Genomic DNA, 13,927 nt, shown 5'->3' on the forward strand with positions numbered 1-13,927 from the left:
TTAAAGAAAATAATAAATTTAATTGTAAGTATCATCGTGAGTTGCTATCTATTAACAAACATGTACGCATATAGTAATGTATGTATAGCTATGTACATATTTAAACAAGCATTCCAATCTAGTAATGACCAGCCATTGGTTGTTTCGTTTTCGATCGGTACCAACTAAATAATAAGAAAGTTGTAAGAAATAATAATAGTTGTACTCATTGTTCATTATTTTATTACATTATCTTTTTTGTGGATGTGAAACGAACATTAAAGTAAAATTCGTTATCATCGTATATGTATATATTTTTCAATATTAGTATATAGTTATATTAACAAATATGTTGAAACTTTTAAGGGTTATTATTCGTTTTTTTTTATGTTAGAGGTGGCAAACGAGCAGGAGGCTCACCTGATGGTAAGTGACTACCACCGCCCATGGACATCTGCAACACCGGGGGGCTTGCAGGTGCGTTGCCGGCCTTTCAGGAAAGAGTACGCTCTTTTCTTGGAGGTTCCCAAGTCGTATCGGTGCGGAAAAATCGCCGGCGAAGCCGGTTCCACAGAGTGGTTGTGCGAGGTAGAAAATGTCTTAAAAATCGCGCTGTTGTGGATTCGGACCTCTAGTTTCCTATATTTTGAAATTTGGCGAGATGTCCGACTGTGAAATTCAGCAGCCGGGATTAATCCGAACAATTCATCGGAACATTCCATTCTGTAGAAGATGCAGAGCGATCCAACATCTCTACACATAGCCAAAGGATCAAGCAGATCGGAAAGGGCTTGATCGTCGATAATTCGAGCCGCTCTACGTTGGATACGGTCGAATGGAAGGAGCTGGTACTGGGGAGCACCCGCCCAGAGGTGAGAGCAGTACTCCATGTGTGGCCGAATTTGTGCCTTGTAGAGTCTTAGACGATGGGCCGACGTGAAATACTGTCTTGCCTTGCTGAGCACAGCGAGCTTTTTTGATGCCAATTTGGCTTTGCCTTCCAATTGACCGCGGAGATGAAGGACAACACGTGAATCTAACCAAGGATTGCAGATCAAGCCTTCCTCAAGAGTTAATGGCTATCAAATGCAAAAATATACATTCTAATCCGACTGGTAGTTCTAGAGATTAGCGTTTAAATAAACAGCTTTATTATATATAGTGTGGATGATAACTACTTAGCGGATTCTTTTCAGTGTAATGTATATTATGGGCTGATATTATGACTGTGATTTTATATTATATTTGATAGTGTAAAGTGATATCAAAAGCCTACTCAAATATTGTATATTTTAAATTAAAAAATAAAACATCTATAACAAATAAATCGTATTTGGGACCACTAATCAGTGATTTATGTTCTGAAAGATATTACGTTCTGAGAGATTCTCAGAACATAATAATACGGCAGTTTGAATACATTGATCCGACGTTGTTTGAAGTGAATCTGCGTCCACTGTGACTTTCATTATCAAATTTCGTCTCAGGTCAGACATCAGAATCATTGTTGAGATGAGTCCCGTGTCTGACCTGCCTGGAAATTTGTTTCCTAAACATAACCTATCATAAGATGATATTGCGTGCAGTCCTTGCTGCGTTGCTGTCACGACGGTGCTCATATATTAAAGAAATCTCGAAAGGTAACAAGACATGAATAATTGATCTCTTTAAAGAAAACTCATTGTTATATTTTAATTTGGAATTGTAATTAATATCTTAAAGAGGATTAATAATCGTTAATATCATAGTTTTTTTTTTTAAATATAGGTTGTTGGTTTGTTTTGCGGACGGGCAAATGGGCCCACATAGTAAGTGGTATCCACTGCCCATATTACATTAGCGCTGCAAAAACAATAAACCTATCCTAAAATTAGACATATTCACTTTAAATTTGCAAATAGTTTTATTGAGCCGTTTAAAGGAGAAAGTAATACAGTTGAAGACATTAACAGTACAATATTAAACAATACGAAACTTAAAAGTCGACAAGTAAGTGTAATTGCGGTAATCAAACTTCATACAATACTAAAGACTATTTACATGAGATAAAGACACATGATTACTTGTTTGATGCAAGGTTCAGTTATCGTCAGCATTTCGACGTAACTGTCCAACATGGGCGTCAAAGAAAAAAACGGTAAGAAATATGAATTGGTGGCGCCAGATGGTGGTTGGGGTTACATGATTGGTGTAGGCGTAATAATAAATTTGGTGAGTTAATTTAGAATATTAGATAATTTATGAACACATTTAAGTCCAAATATATGTGATGTTGATACATTTATGCCCTAAGCTGATAAGCCGATGCTGCAAAAATATCCTTACTTCAACGGAAATCTTGTACACCATTTTTTAAATCTTAGGGAATCTCAATTACTTTAAATTCTTATTTTAAAATAGTAAATTACACCATCAGATATTCAAAGCAATCAGCTTACAAAAGTGAACTGACTTTGAATAATAATCAAAAATGATCTGGATAAATAAATAATGATTACGAGTAACTTTAATTGCTTTTAGAATTATCTTCCATTCGTATATTTTGTTACTTTTAGTTATAATAGGGATTATCTACATACATATTTTCGAACTTACCTGTTATATACAGTGGTTGGTGGATTGGCCTGGTTATGAGCTCGCCAATACATTATGAAAATCGTGATCTAATTTTTTTTTTTAAATTATAATATCGTGCTATCCTATAAATTATAAAAAGAGTAGCAATATCAATGACGAGTGCCAACATTACCTATTTACCTTATCCATTTCGTTTCGTTCAACTGACGTAAACGATCTAGAAATTGTTTAGTTCACATGAATTTCAGTTTGTTAGTCCTACAAATACTTTGCAAGTAGATATAGTTTTATTGATTTTAATATTTCTTCAAGACTTAAGCTTATAAATATTTTGAACTCTTTGCCTAGATTAGATGCTTAATATATTTTGGGTTAAAAATGAGGAGCAGAACAGGCAAATTTTTGCAAGACCGATAGTATTTTCTTAAGCCGTTAATTTTCATATTTATGGCTTTTGTTTTCTGTTCGCAATATTATTTATCAATACTTGTTGTTCAACAGGTAACCATATCAACGTTCCTGGCTAGTTTTGGAATGATATTTAAGGATCTTTTCATCGAACTGAACATGGATTCAACTACTATTACTTTTTTAAATGGAGTTAGTGCACTATGTGCTGCTTTAGCAGGTGTTTATATAACTAAATCTATTTTTGTCGTAATCATGTTTATTGTTAATATATTAAACCACACTACTCTGTTAGTTACAATTTTTTTCATCGACGAGCTCAAGCTTCGTTGTATTAATTTAGTAGAAAAAGCTGTTTTGTTTGTCTGGATTTTAATAGAAAGGTTGCTGGACGTCTCATTGAGATTAAATTATAAACATCGGACCTATTAAATTTTATTAGACGTAAATGCTACGGTACATTTTATGGCATGGCAAATTTTAATTTAACCTTATTAACTTTAAGATCCAAATCCTGAAATATATTTTTGTAATATATTATTAAAACACTTTGATTATATAAAAAAGGCATGTTTATTAAAAGTCAGATTATCCTACTGTTTACTTTTCCGTTTCACTATAAATTCACTGTTTTCGTTTCCAGGAATGATTGTGAATCCTCTATTAAAGTTTCTATCTTTACGTCAACTCGGCCTGGTTGCTGCGACAATATTTAATTTGGGAATATTTGGCAACGTTTTTGTGAATTCGAAACTGACATTTTTCCTTTGCTTAGGAGTGCTACAGGTAAACTTTTTATAACTATTTTAAATAAAAATAGGTAAATACATCAAAATCTATAAATATTGTAAACTTTTAAGTGGTACTTTGGGAACAAAATGAATAATTACAGAAAATAATTTGATCATACTATTCACGTACAACACTTACAATTAAAAAAATAAAAAATAATATGTTATTACTTTCAGAATATATATTCTACCAATTCCTAATGAACTAAATTCATTTACTCTATTTAACCATCAAACTATGTCGATATATTTAAACAGCTTAAGTTACTTAAACACCTGCATATGAGAATAATAATAGTAACTTCATGACGTTTTGTCATCTCTATAATTTTCTATAGACTTGTGTTAATATATTATGTAGGTAATGATATATAAAAGGAATTGGAAACTTGTTTTTATTTTTTTCTTTAAGTTTAGTGCTTATTTAATGATAACTTTTAAAAGTATTGATGTATTAGCAGCAAATAATTTCAAATCGCAATGCCATTAAAAGAGATGAATTACATTTGTATATAAAAAATAGGAAGGGACCTAAAATAAATCCTCGTGGAACGCCCATTTTCTTAATAGATCTGAGAAAGTTTGTTATATTTATTAGCTTTGATAAAGGCATGAGGAAGAGAAGAGATTTTGAAGTCTTTATATCACAACAAAGGAATTCTGTTGTTTCTTTCAAGTATTGCGTATTTGCGCCGTTCTTGTGTTTTTATTTTTAAATCAGAAAATTATTGTTGATCTGAGATGCAGGTAAAGAAAATGTGCAGAAAAAACTCGAAATGTTTTAGTAGCAGTAAGATCATATCGTAGTATAAATTTCTTTAATTTATTGTATTTCAGAGTTTGGGTAATGGATTGATATATAATATATCCTGTACAGTATTAAATAACTATTTCGTTAAGAGACGACTGCTGGCTGTCAGTTTTACGCAGACTGTTATTGGTAACAAAATTTGTGTTATTTCTTAGCAAAAAAATTTTTTGTTATGATACAATAATGATTTAGTCTTCGTAATACTATATTTTAAAAATATATGACAATATAAAAAAATACTCTTGGCATTATATTAAATTGCTATATTTTGTTAGATCAAGCGATGTAAGAACAAGCGGTGAGATTTCACTTATTTTTACTTCAAAACAACCAAGAAAAAAAAACAAGAATCTACTATATAATTAGTAGTAGTAGACTGAGCCATGTACAATACATAATACCAATATGAGTTCGAATGCTCCAAAAATTAAGGACTTTAAATATATTTTCTCAATAAAATTAATGAAATAAGTAAATTATCTAAAACGTTATCTTTCTAGGAGTTATCGCCTTATTTTCACCTCAATTTGTCAAGTGGACTTTAGAAACATTTGGATTTAGAGGAACTTTATTAATCATATCAGCTGTTTCCTTGCAAAATATAGTCGGAATGGCCTTGATGCAGCCAGTGGAGTGGCACATGAAAAAGGTTAAAGTATCCGAAGACAATGAAAACGGTATACCACACCACCACTTATGTTATAGTAAAAAATACTAGATGTGAAATAAAATCAAATTTACGATGATTATAATATAATTATTAATAATTCAATTCTCAAAATCTAACCTAAATATTTCATAATTCAAAAATTAATATCTCTGTGATATTTCAGAAACTAAGTCCCTTTTGGCTTCGGAAGAAAAAGGTTTCAAAGGCAAAGAAGATTTAAAACCAGTAAACAAATCTGAACCCGAAAACGACATCAAGAAATCAAATGAGAAATTCAGTGTTGAAAATACAAAAAATGATGAGTATCAAGGCAGAAAGTAAGATCTTAATCTGATCGTCTTTATGTACAGAACAGCATTTTTAGTAATACAAGTACAGAGCTTCGTTTTTATAGCACGCAAAATAATTCAATACGGCAAATAATTTTATACATATGATAACATAAACATTTATGTAAAGAAAAATCGAAGTTAGAATTTTGGTGGTATATTGGAGACTAGGGGAGGGTACTGTTTGGAAACATTACAATTCCGAATATTGATGTGTCTTCCGGAAAACATACAGCATTGCTTTAAACATACAGCATTACTGTGAAGAAGCAGTCGTATACTTACTTATATCTGTGGTCGATTGTTACCTTACATAACTTAGATCACCTGAATGTCACTAGGTGGCGTTAGTTAACCAGCAAGTGCGCGGGAACCGCCGCCATATTCCTTCATAGCGTTTTGTACTTTCGCCAAGTTGGTCGAAATTCGTAAAAAATAATTCTAAAGTGATTCAGTTACAATGAACAATTCATGTATCTGTGAATTTTATAAAAATAAAATAATTAACTAAGTGTTTTCGAAATCGTAACATATTGTATTTTGCGAACTTTGAGTTGACTTTTCGAGTTGATTTATTTTCTAATTATGGATCGCCCTCCGAATAAAACCGCGGAAGTTAGTGAGTCGCATGTGCCTATTTCGGATGATGTTTGTACCGAAAAAAATGAATGCTGCCAGGATGACGATACCTCGAATTCAAGCAGTTCAAGCGACGATAACGAAAGTGAGGGTACTCCCAGCAAGAAACGCCGGCTCCCGGGTAACGGTCGATCCGAGAATCGACGCATTATATGACCAGGTCAGTTTTCTCACAAATTTAATAATGCATCAACAATGTGGGACTGATAGCAACAAATCCAGTAGTTACGTGCACTCAGACCAAGTAAAAAATGCTAGTTCATTTTTAACCAACCCTTCGGTGCCAGCAAAGACTCTAGAACTCGGAAATTATAAGACAGAGTTTGATGACAAAAAATGCATGAAATCCGCCGACGGGAATAGGTTAAAACAACTTAAAGAGTTACATCATTTTAACACACCCTTATGGCAACACGTGCGCTATAATAAAGCGTTAGCTGAAGTCACTGCATCTCCGGGATTTTGCAACCTTAAAATCAATGATGAATTATGCTGCCTCAATAAAGGCAAAGACTTTTTGGCCCCTACCGAACTATTTGTTGCGGGATTGACCAATGCTTTGTTATAGCAAAAGGAGTTGTTGCAATCAGGCTTACAAGAAATATTAGATTGGGCTGTTAAAAACCCAAGCGAGCTAAATAGCGACAATTTATATACAATATACATACAAAAACAAGACTAACAACAACAAGCAAACTAAAAACTTTACATTTCGTAACAGAGATAAGAAAAAATTACTATCCTACACAATCATTCAAGGGGAGTCACCTTGTACAGTTCAAAGACAGATGGCAGGCTTTGGATGCAAACAAATTTATCATGATGACAATCACGGGATCCCGAATACCCCTATTCAGAAAACCCCCTCTTGTTTGGCCTACAAAAATTATAATGGACCAGTATGCAACAAAAACTTCTCCTGCCATGACTCAAGTAATTCTTGAACTAGTGGATCAAAATGTTCTTCAAGAAGTCGGGGCAAAATCTCCGAGTTTCATCACAAAACTTTTTCTCCGGAAGAAAAGCGATAGATCGATGCGCCCAATACTTGATCTTCGGGAACTAAACAAATATGTAAAAACGAAACACTTTCATTTGATTTCCCATAAAGATGTGCCGGACTTTCTCCAACCTGGAGACTGGATGATAAAGATCGACATTTCGCAGTCTTATTTTTATGTCCTTATGGCAAAATCACATAGACCCTTCCTCAGAATCAGTTATCAGAACCGTATTTACGAGATGACGTGCCTGCCTTTCGGTCTAGTTTCTGCTCCGCATCTTTTCTCTTCCATCACATGCTGGGTCGCGGAGACCCTGTGTGCGAAAGATTGTCGAGTGCTCGTCTATCTAGACGACTTTCTTCTGGTGCAACAAGACCAAACCAAGTTAAGTATTCAGGCTGCGGAGGCCGTAAGACACTTGGAACTGTTGGGTTGGAAAGTGAATTTCCAGAAATCGGTCCTAACTCCAACACAAGACTTGTAATATCTAGGGATACGATGACTAACAGCCAAGAACAAAATGGTCTTACCAAATCAGAAAGTAAAATGCATCAACAGCGCCCTAGAACAGATTACGCAAAAGCCACACATGAGTCTACGACAATTACAAATAATTTTGGGGCAGCTGAACTTTGCCAACTTTGTCATTCAACGGGGCAGACTACACTGTCGCAATTCCCAAATATTCTTGCGACGCTTCGGCAAGAGACTACCCCGTCAAGTACAACGTATCCCTCAAAATGTTTACAGAGAGATGGTGTGGTGGCGCGGAGCCACTTATCACTCGTTATCGATACACAAAAAACCAGCTACCCACTTCCTGGCAACGGATGCCTCAGACGTGGGTTGGGGCGGTCAACTGGATGGAAAAGTGATGTCAGGGAGCTGGTCACTCTACCAAAGGAGGTGGCACAGCAACAAAAAAGAATTATTCGCCGTTTTCGTTGCTATCAAAATCAACTCAAAAATATTAGTAAAGTCATATGTACTGATCCAATCCAACAATCGAACACTGATAGCGTATATCCGGAAAGAAGGCGGAACCAAATCTTTAGCGTTGCTGGAACTGACATTCAAACTTCTCCAACTAGCGGACATATTCAAAATAACGCTGTCAGCATATTACCTCCCGGGGAGGTACAACATAATTGCGGACAGATTATCACGAGGAAAGCATCCGGCGGAATGGCACCTGATACCGGATGCGACAGCGGAAGTCTTCCAAAAATGGGGGTATCCCGAAATAGATCTGTTCGCGTCAAAAAATACAGCTGTTGTACGAAACTACGTATCAATAGACTGCAAAGATCGATCAGCATGTTATACAGACGCATTCTGCAGACCTTGGAATTACCGGGTCGCCTGGGTTTTTCTACCTCCCAGCCTATTATCCAGGGTATTAGCACATCTGAACAACGCCATTAGAGCCACCGCACGAGCTACAGAACCTCTCGGAAGTGCTCATAGATGTGACAACATCGCAACCTCCTCCACAAGTGCAAACATTAGGCCTGAAAGTCTGGAAAATTGGGGGAGGGGCGAACAAATAAAAGACTGGGCGGTACAAGAAAAATAATTATTAAGAAAGTGTTGGCGACAATCAACACTTACTACCTATTTTCCTACCATAAAGAGATGGCTAGCTTGGTGCTCCAGCTTACTGGTGAACCCAAAAAAAACTAAACACCAGTCTACCGATATTTGCTATTAAGCTAGATTTCTGATACACCTTTTTCTAATAGAAAATTTAGCATACAACATGAACCTGGTGCACAAATCAGCAATTATGACATTTTGTGGGCCAAACGTAGAACATCAAAAATTTTCCGATTTCATTATCAAACATGTCCTTAAAGCAATTCGTACAGTTAAACCTAAAGCTATAAAGAGAGCACTTATATGGGATCCTCGAATTGTCCTAAATTGGTTATCGGCTAACCCCTCTAAAGACACCTTATTCGACTTGTCACGAAGGACAGCAGCAGTTCTATTGGTAGCCTCGGGACGAAGAATCCACGATCTGACCCTTTTAAAAATTTCTACAGAGAGTTTGCAGGATAACGGAGATAGCATCATTTTAATACCGGCCTTTGGGTCTAAAGCGGATACTCACAATTATCGCCAATCCGCATGGAAACTCTCTAAACATGATGATCAAAACATATGTCCCGTCACATTAGTTAGAGCACTCATACAAAGAACACAAATTAGGCGGTTTACTAGCAATATCAATTTAAATAACCTTTTCATCACTGTCAATGGTGATATTAAGGCTGCCTCTCGAACTGTAATCGGGAATTGGGTGCGTACAGTTCTTCAGGACAGTAGTATTAGGGGACCTCCGGGAAGCTGTAGGTCAGCGGTAGCTTCCCTGGGGTGGTTAGATAATCAATTGATTGTTGAGATATTGTCACGTGGAAACTGGAGATCATCCAGCACATTCTTTTATCATTACTGACGTATAATAGAAACTAAAGTTAGTCATAACTCTTTTTTCAAAACATTTACACCGAATTGATTTTTTATTATATATATATAATTACATACAATAATAATAAACTAATGATAATAATTTCAATGAGTATATTTGTTTGTATAGTAAGTAATGGAAGGAAAACAATATATTATTTCATATATTATAAATTTAATTACCAAATGTTATCGCTCTTATGTCACATAATTCTACAATACTTTCTTAAGCCAGGATAATAAAGACAACAATGTTATATTATATATATTTTGTATCTTTCAAAGCATTTAAAGACATTAAAATGATTATTACATTTCAGTTGTTTATAATTTATTAATTTCATTAGTTATCAATTTCATCATAGCGTTGTGCTTAAAAACAATACATATTTCACCAGCAGATAACAAACACGTCTTCACAGCAATGCTGTATGTTTTCCGGAAGGCACATCAATATAACGGTTTTACATAACAATAAAACCGATATTATGTGCCGAGAGGAAAACATACAGCATTGCAGAAAGTACTTCCTGGTGAAGACTATGAAGGAATATGGCGGCGGTTCCCGCGCACTTGCTGGTTAACTAACGCCACCTAGTGACATTCAGGTGAACTAAGTTGTGTAAGGTAACAATCGACCACAGATATAAGTAAGTACACGACTGCTTCTTCACAGCAATGCTGTATGTTTACAGCAATGCTGTATGTTTTCCTCTCGGCACATAATATCGGTTTTATTTTTATGTAAAACTGTTATAATATTGAAATTTACGTTTTATGAAATGATAATATATTTGAAAAAATACAAACACATATACTCCCTCCACGCTAGTAGCTACTTAGATAACGCAACTTAGATATTTCTGTACCCATTATGATTATAAAGTTTTAAGGTAACGAAACAATTTAATTTTTTTTCAGAAATTTCATTTCAAACTTCATAGACGTCTCACTTTTTAAGACCTTTCTTTTATCGAATGCAGCTGTCGGAGTGGCTCTAAGTTTGTTCTCTGAATATTTATTTATATTTATGCTTCCACAAGCCTTATACGCATTAGGATGGAATGAGGTAACTTTTACCAAATTTTTATACGAGTCAAAAAAATATATAATTTTCTTTTTTCGCTTTCTTTCACAAAGCTCAACTTGAAACTGGTTAATTATTCATGAAATAAGTGGCACATTAGCTTTAGATTTTAAATATTTATAATGCATTTGCTTTTAGGGAAATATAGCTTGGGCTCTGACTTTAAACGCGGTGACTGATTTGGGGACGAGAGCTTTTTTTATATTCATGAGCAGCTGGCTTCTTAACATTGGAAGCCATGAGATTTACGTGGTTGGACTAGTCCTGGCTCTAGTTACCAAGCTTGGTATGAACTGTTGTATAATAAGTTATTGACTATAATCCGTACCTACATTGCCAAAAATAGATCAGAAAGATAAGAAAATCACGCTATGATTATAAATAAAATTGATTAAAAATTTTATGATTAATAAATTTACGACAAGAAAATGGAATGTAAATGAAGGAAAGTAAATTTTAAAATATTATAATTTCTTTTAAGGAATGCTCTGGTCGGATGATATGTTGGTGATGACAGTTTTTATAACAATGATGGGAATACCGCGTTGCACTATAATGTTGCTTCTACCAGTAGTAGTAGCGGACAGTGTAGATCAAGACAAGTTTAGCTCTGCAATGGGAATAGTGCTACTATTATTTGGATTCTTCAATTTGTCTGTCGGTCCCTCTATAGGTAAGTTGTTATATAATTTTCCTTGTAAATGAACTTTTTAGTTCTAAGCCTGCATTTCATACCGTAAAATCTTGGAGGTATCAAACCAAGATTTTACGCCTGTTAATCGTTATAATAAAACAGTTAAAAATAATAAGTACCTACCACCTGAGTTCAGGTACATGATACATGAACACAAATAATTTATGTGTAGGCAAATATATTTTTTTTAAATCCTTAGTCCTGACGGCAACATCAACACACAGCCAAAAGTTTATTTTTTTAATTTATTTTATCAATGTTGCCAACCTAATTTAAGATATTTTTTATAGGTGCTATACGGGACTTGACAAATAGTTACTCGACAGCTTTCTACATATTATCATCATGTTTTGGTATAGTCATTATGTTCTGGACCATAGAATTGATATATAAAAAGAACAAACACAAGAGGATACCGAAAGAAGAGCCGATAGAAGCCTGATAATACTAAAGCTTGCTCATAAAGTTATTTATGAATTAGAATTATTTATATTCCACATTATTGTAATTATTAACACAATGTTTAATAAATGAAATTAGAAATATGTTATTTTTATGATTTGGTTTAACTGCTGTGTATTTTAACAAGATACACATTTGGTCGCTTTAATTAAAATTAAGTTATTATATTAAGATTTAAGTGTCGGGACCCTTTATATATTAACAATCAGCATTGAATCAATCTATCTATTCGCTAAGTAGTTCAGTGTTCAGCTTTTGTTAAACAATTTGAACAATGTTAAACAATTAAGAGATGTCACTATAAATTATACCTCAATATATTAAGGAATTATTTTACAAATTATTTTTGACCCATTTGCTGTTGAAACGCTAACGTAAAAAAAAACGGAAATAAGTAATTTAATTTATACACACGGATGAAAAGTCATTTGGTACCAGACGAGATGAATGATGACATAATCAAAAAAAAAATCAAAATCAAAATATACTTTATTCAAGTAGGCTTTTACAAGCACTTTTGAATCGTCATTTACCAAACTATTTAAAGTAAAGCTACCACCGGCCATGATTTGGCCAATTCATAAATACAAAACGTTGGATATAAAACAATAATAAAAAACTCATATTAACAAAACACAATATTTTATATGTAGATAAAGATAAAAAGCGTGTAGCTAGTGCTTGTTAACTTTCAGGCACGATATAATATTATAAAAATGTAATTGTATTCGATTGAAAAATGTTGGAAAGTACAGAAACTAGTGAGTTTATTTTCGGTTCTTCTCGGTAGGATCTACATTCCTACCCGGTAGTATCTTTACATTTAATATAATTCTGTAAAATGACGATTCAAGAGTGCTTTTAAAAACTTGAATAATAATAAAGTTATATTTTGATTTTGAATAAGATCTGATTTGAACTTTTCACAAGCAACTAGAACTAAGACCCGGCTTTGAGTTTATGTACTTTGATTCGCCAACTTCATTACACAGCCCTTCGTAATATATTTTAGTGATTAAAGACCTTTCTAAGGCATTGGAGTGCAAATGCTGCCACCTTCCAAACAACTCCGGTCTTGCTGAGAATTTCTTGACTGCAAAATCTTCTTTATTGGTTCGGTCGGGTATTTGTATCCAGAGCCTCAGTTGACTAAGTTTATGTAGAAATGCAATATCGCCTAGACCAATGAACAGAATTATATTATATAAATATAAGTAATCCTAATAATATTTAAGTCCATGATATTAATAGTAATAAATTGAACTAATAGTTTTATAAGGACGTAAAGGTTTAAAATATGAATATAATTTCAACGTATACAGTACATATTTTGGCCAGGTATATTGTTGTAGATATAATTAAAATTCGGTAATTTTATATTTTTTTATTGCCCGTTTATGTCTAAGGATATGAAATCGTTTATAAAAATAAATGCATCTACTCACTCGACTGGTTTACATTTATTTGTTAATAGGGCTTTGTGATAGGCCATCTGGGTTCCCACTGATATTGTTGTGTGCGACTTTGAAGGGTGAGTGAGTCAGTGTGACTGCAGGCACAAGGGACATAACATCTTAGCTTCTAGTTTAAGGTTGGTGGTGCATAAGCGATGTAAGGAATGGTTAATATTTCCTACAGCGCCAATGTATATGGGTGTTGGTGACCATTTATCATCAGGTGGCCCATTTACCCTGTTACATTAAAAATTATTTTTATAATTTTAACTTTTTTTAAAATTATATAAAACGTCACAAAAGTCTCAATTCGCTAAAATCCGTGCCGTTAACCCATTTCCCACTTCCCATATATCGGTATTGCTAGCTCTATACATCATTTTGGCATTTTATTTGAATTTAAATAATAAAATAAATTATATTTATTATATTTATTTTATCAGTACAGTGAAATAATTATTGAAATTAGATTTTATTATCTAATTCGTTTGTTGTATTTGTTTGGAAGTCATTTCGCATCGTTTCAGATTAATTTATTAGTTGTCATCCAATT

At 33.8% G+C, this 13,927-nt stretch overlaps 2 protein-coding genes across 4 annotated transcripts in view; one reads left to right on the forward strand and one right to left on the reverse strand.

The window, feature by feature from the left end:
* The window catches only part of Kcc (kazachoc), a 361,663-nt gene that overhangs the window by 178,625 nt on the left and 169,111 nt on the right, over positions 1-13,927 (reverse strand). The window lies entirely within an intron of this gene.
* LOC113393783 (uncharacterized) lies at positions 2,047-11,918 on the forward strand. Its single transcript, XM_064215929.1, has 12 exons — positions 2,047-2,190; positions 3,058-3,184; positions 3,548-3,750; positions 4,593-4,695; positions 5,067-5,243; positions 5,400-5,553; positions 6,244-6,364; positions 7,834-8,084; positions 10,599-10,746; positions 10,903-11,050; positions 11,246-11,437; positions 11,749-11,918. Exons 1-12 carry the CDS (start codon positions 2,095-2,097, stop codon positions 11,898-11,900), a joined length of 1,872 nt encoding a protein of 623 aa, XP_064071999.1. The 5' UTR covers positions 2,047-2,094; the 3' UTR covers positions 11,901-11,918.

The sequence above is a fragment of the Vanessa tameamea genome, chromosome 2 (genome assembly GCF_037043105.1).
Source record: "Vanessa tameamea isolate UH-Manoa-2023 chromosome 2, ilVanTame1 primary haplotype, whole genome shotgun sequence".
Classification (NCBI taxonomy): domain Eukaryota; kingdom Metazoa; phylum Arthropoda; class Insecta; order Lepidoptera; family Nymphalidae; genus Vanessa; species Vanessa tameamea.

Coding starts and splice junctions, on each gene's coding strand:
- LOC113393783 (XM_064215929.1), top strand. CDS start 2,095: ATGGGCGTCAAAGAAAAAAACGGTAAGAAATATGAATTGGTGGCGCCA. Junction 6,365..7,833: donor TCGACGCATTATATGACCAG/GTCAGTTTTCTC, acceptor ATTTTGGGGCAG/CTGAACTTTGCCAACTTTGT. Junction 10,747..10,902: donor ACGCATTAGGATGGAATGAG/GTAACTTTTACC, acceptor ATTTGCTTTTAG/GGAAATATAGCTTGGGCTCT.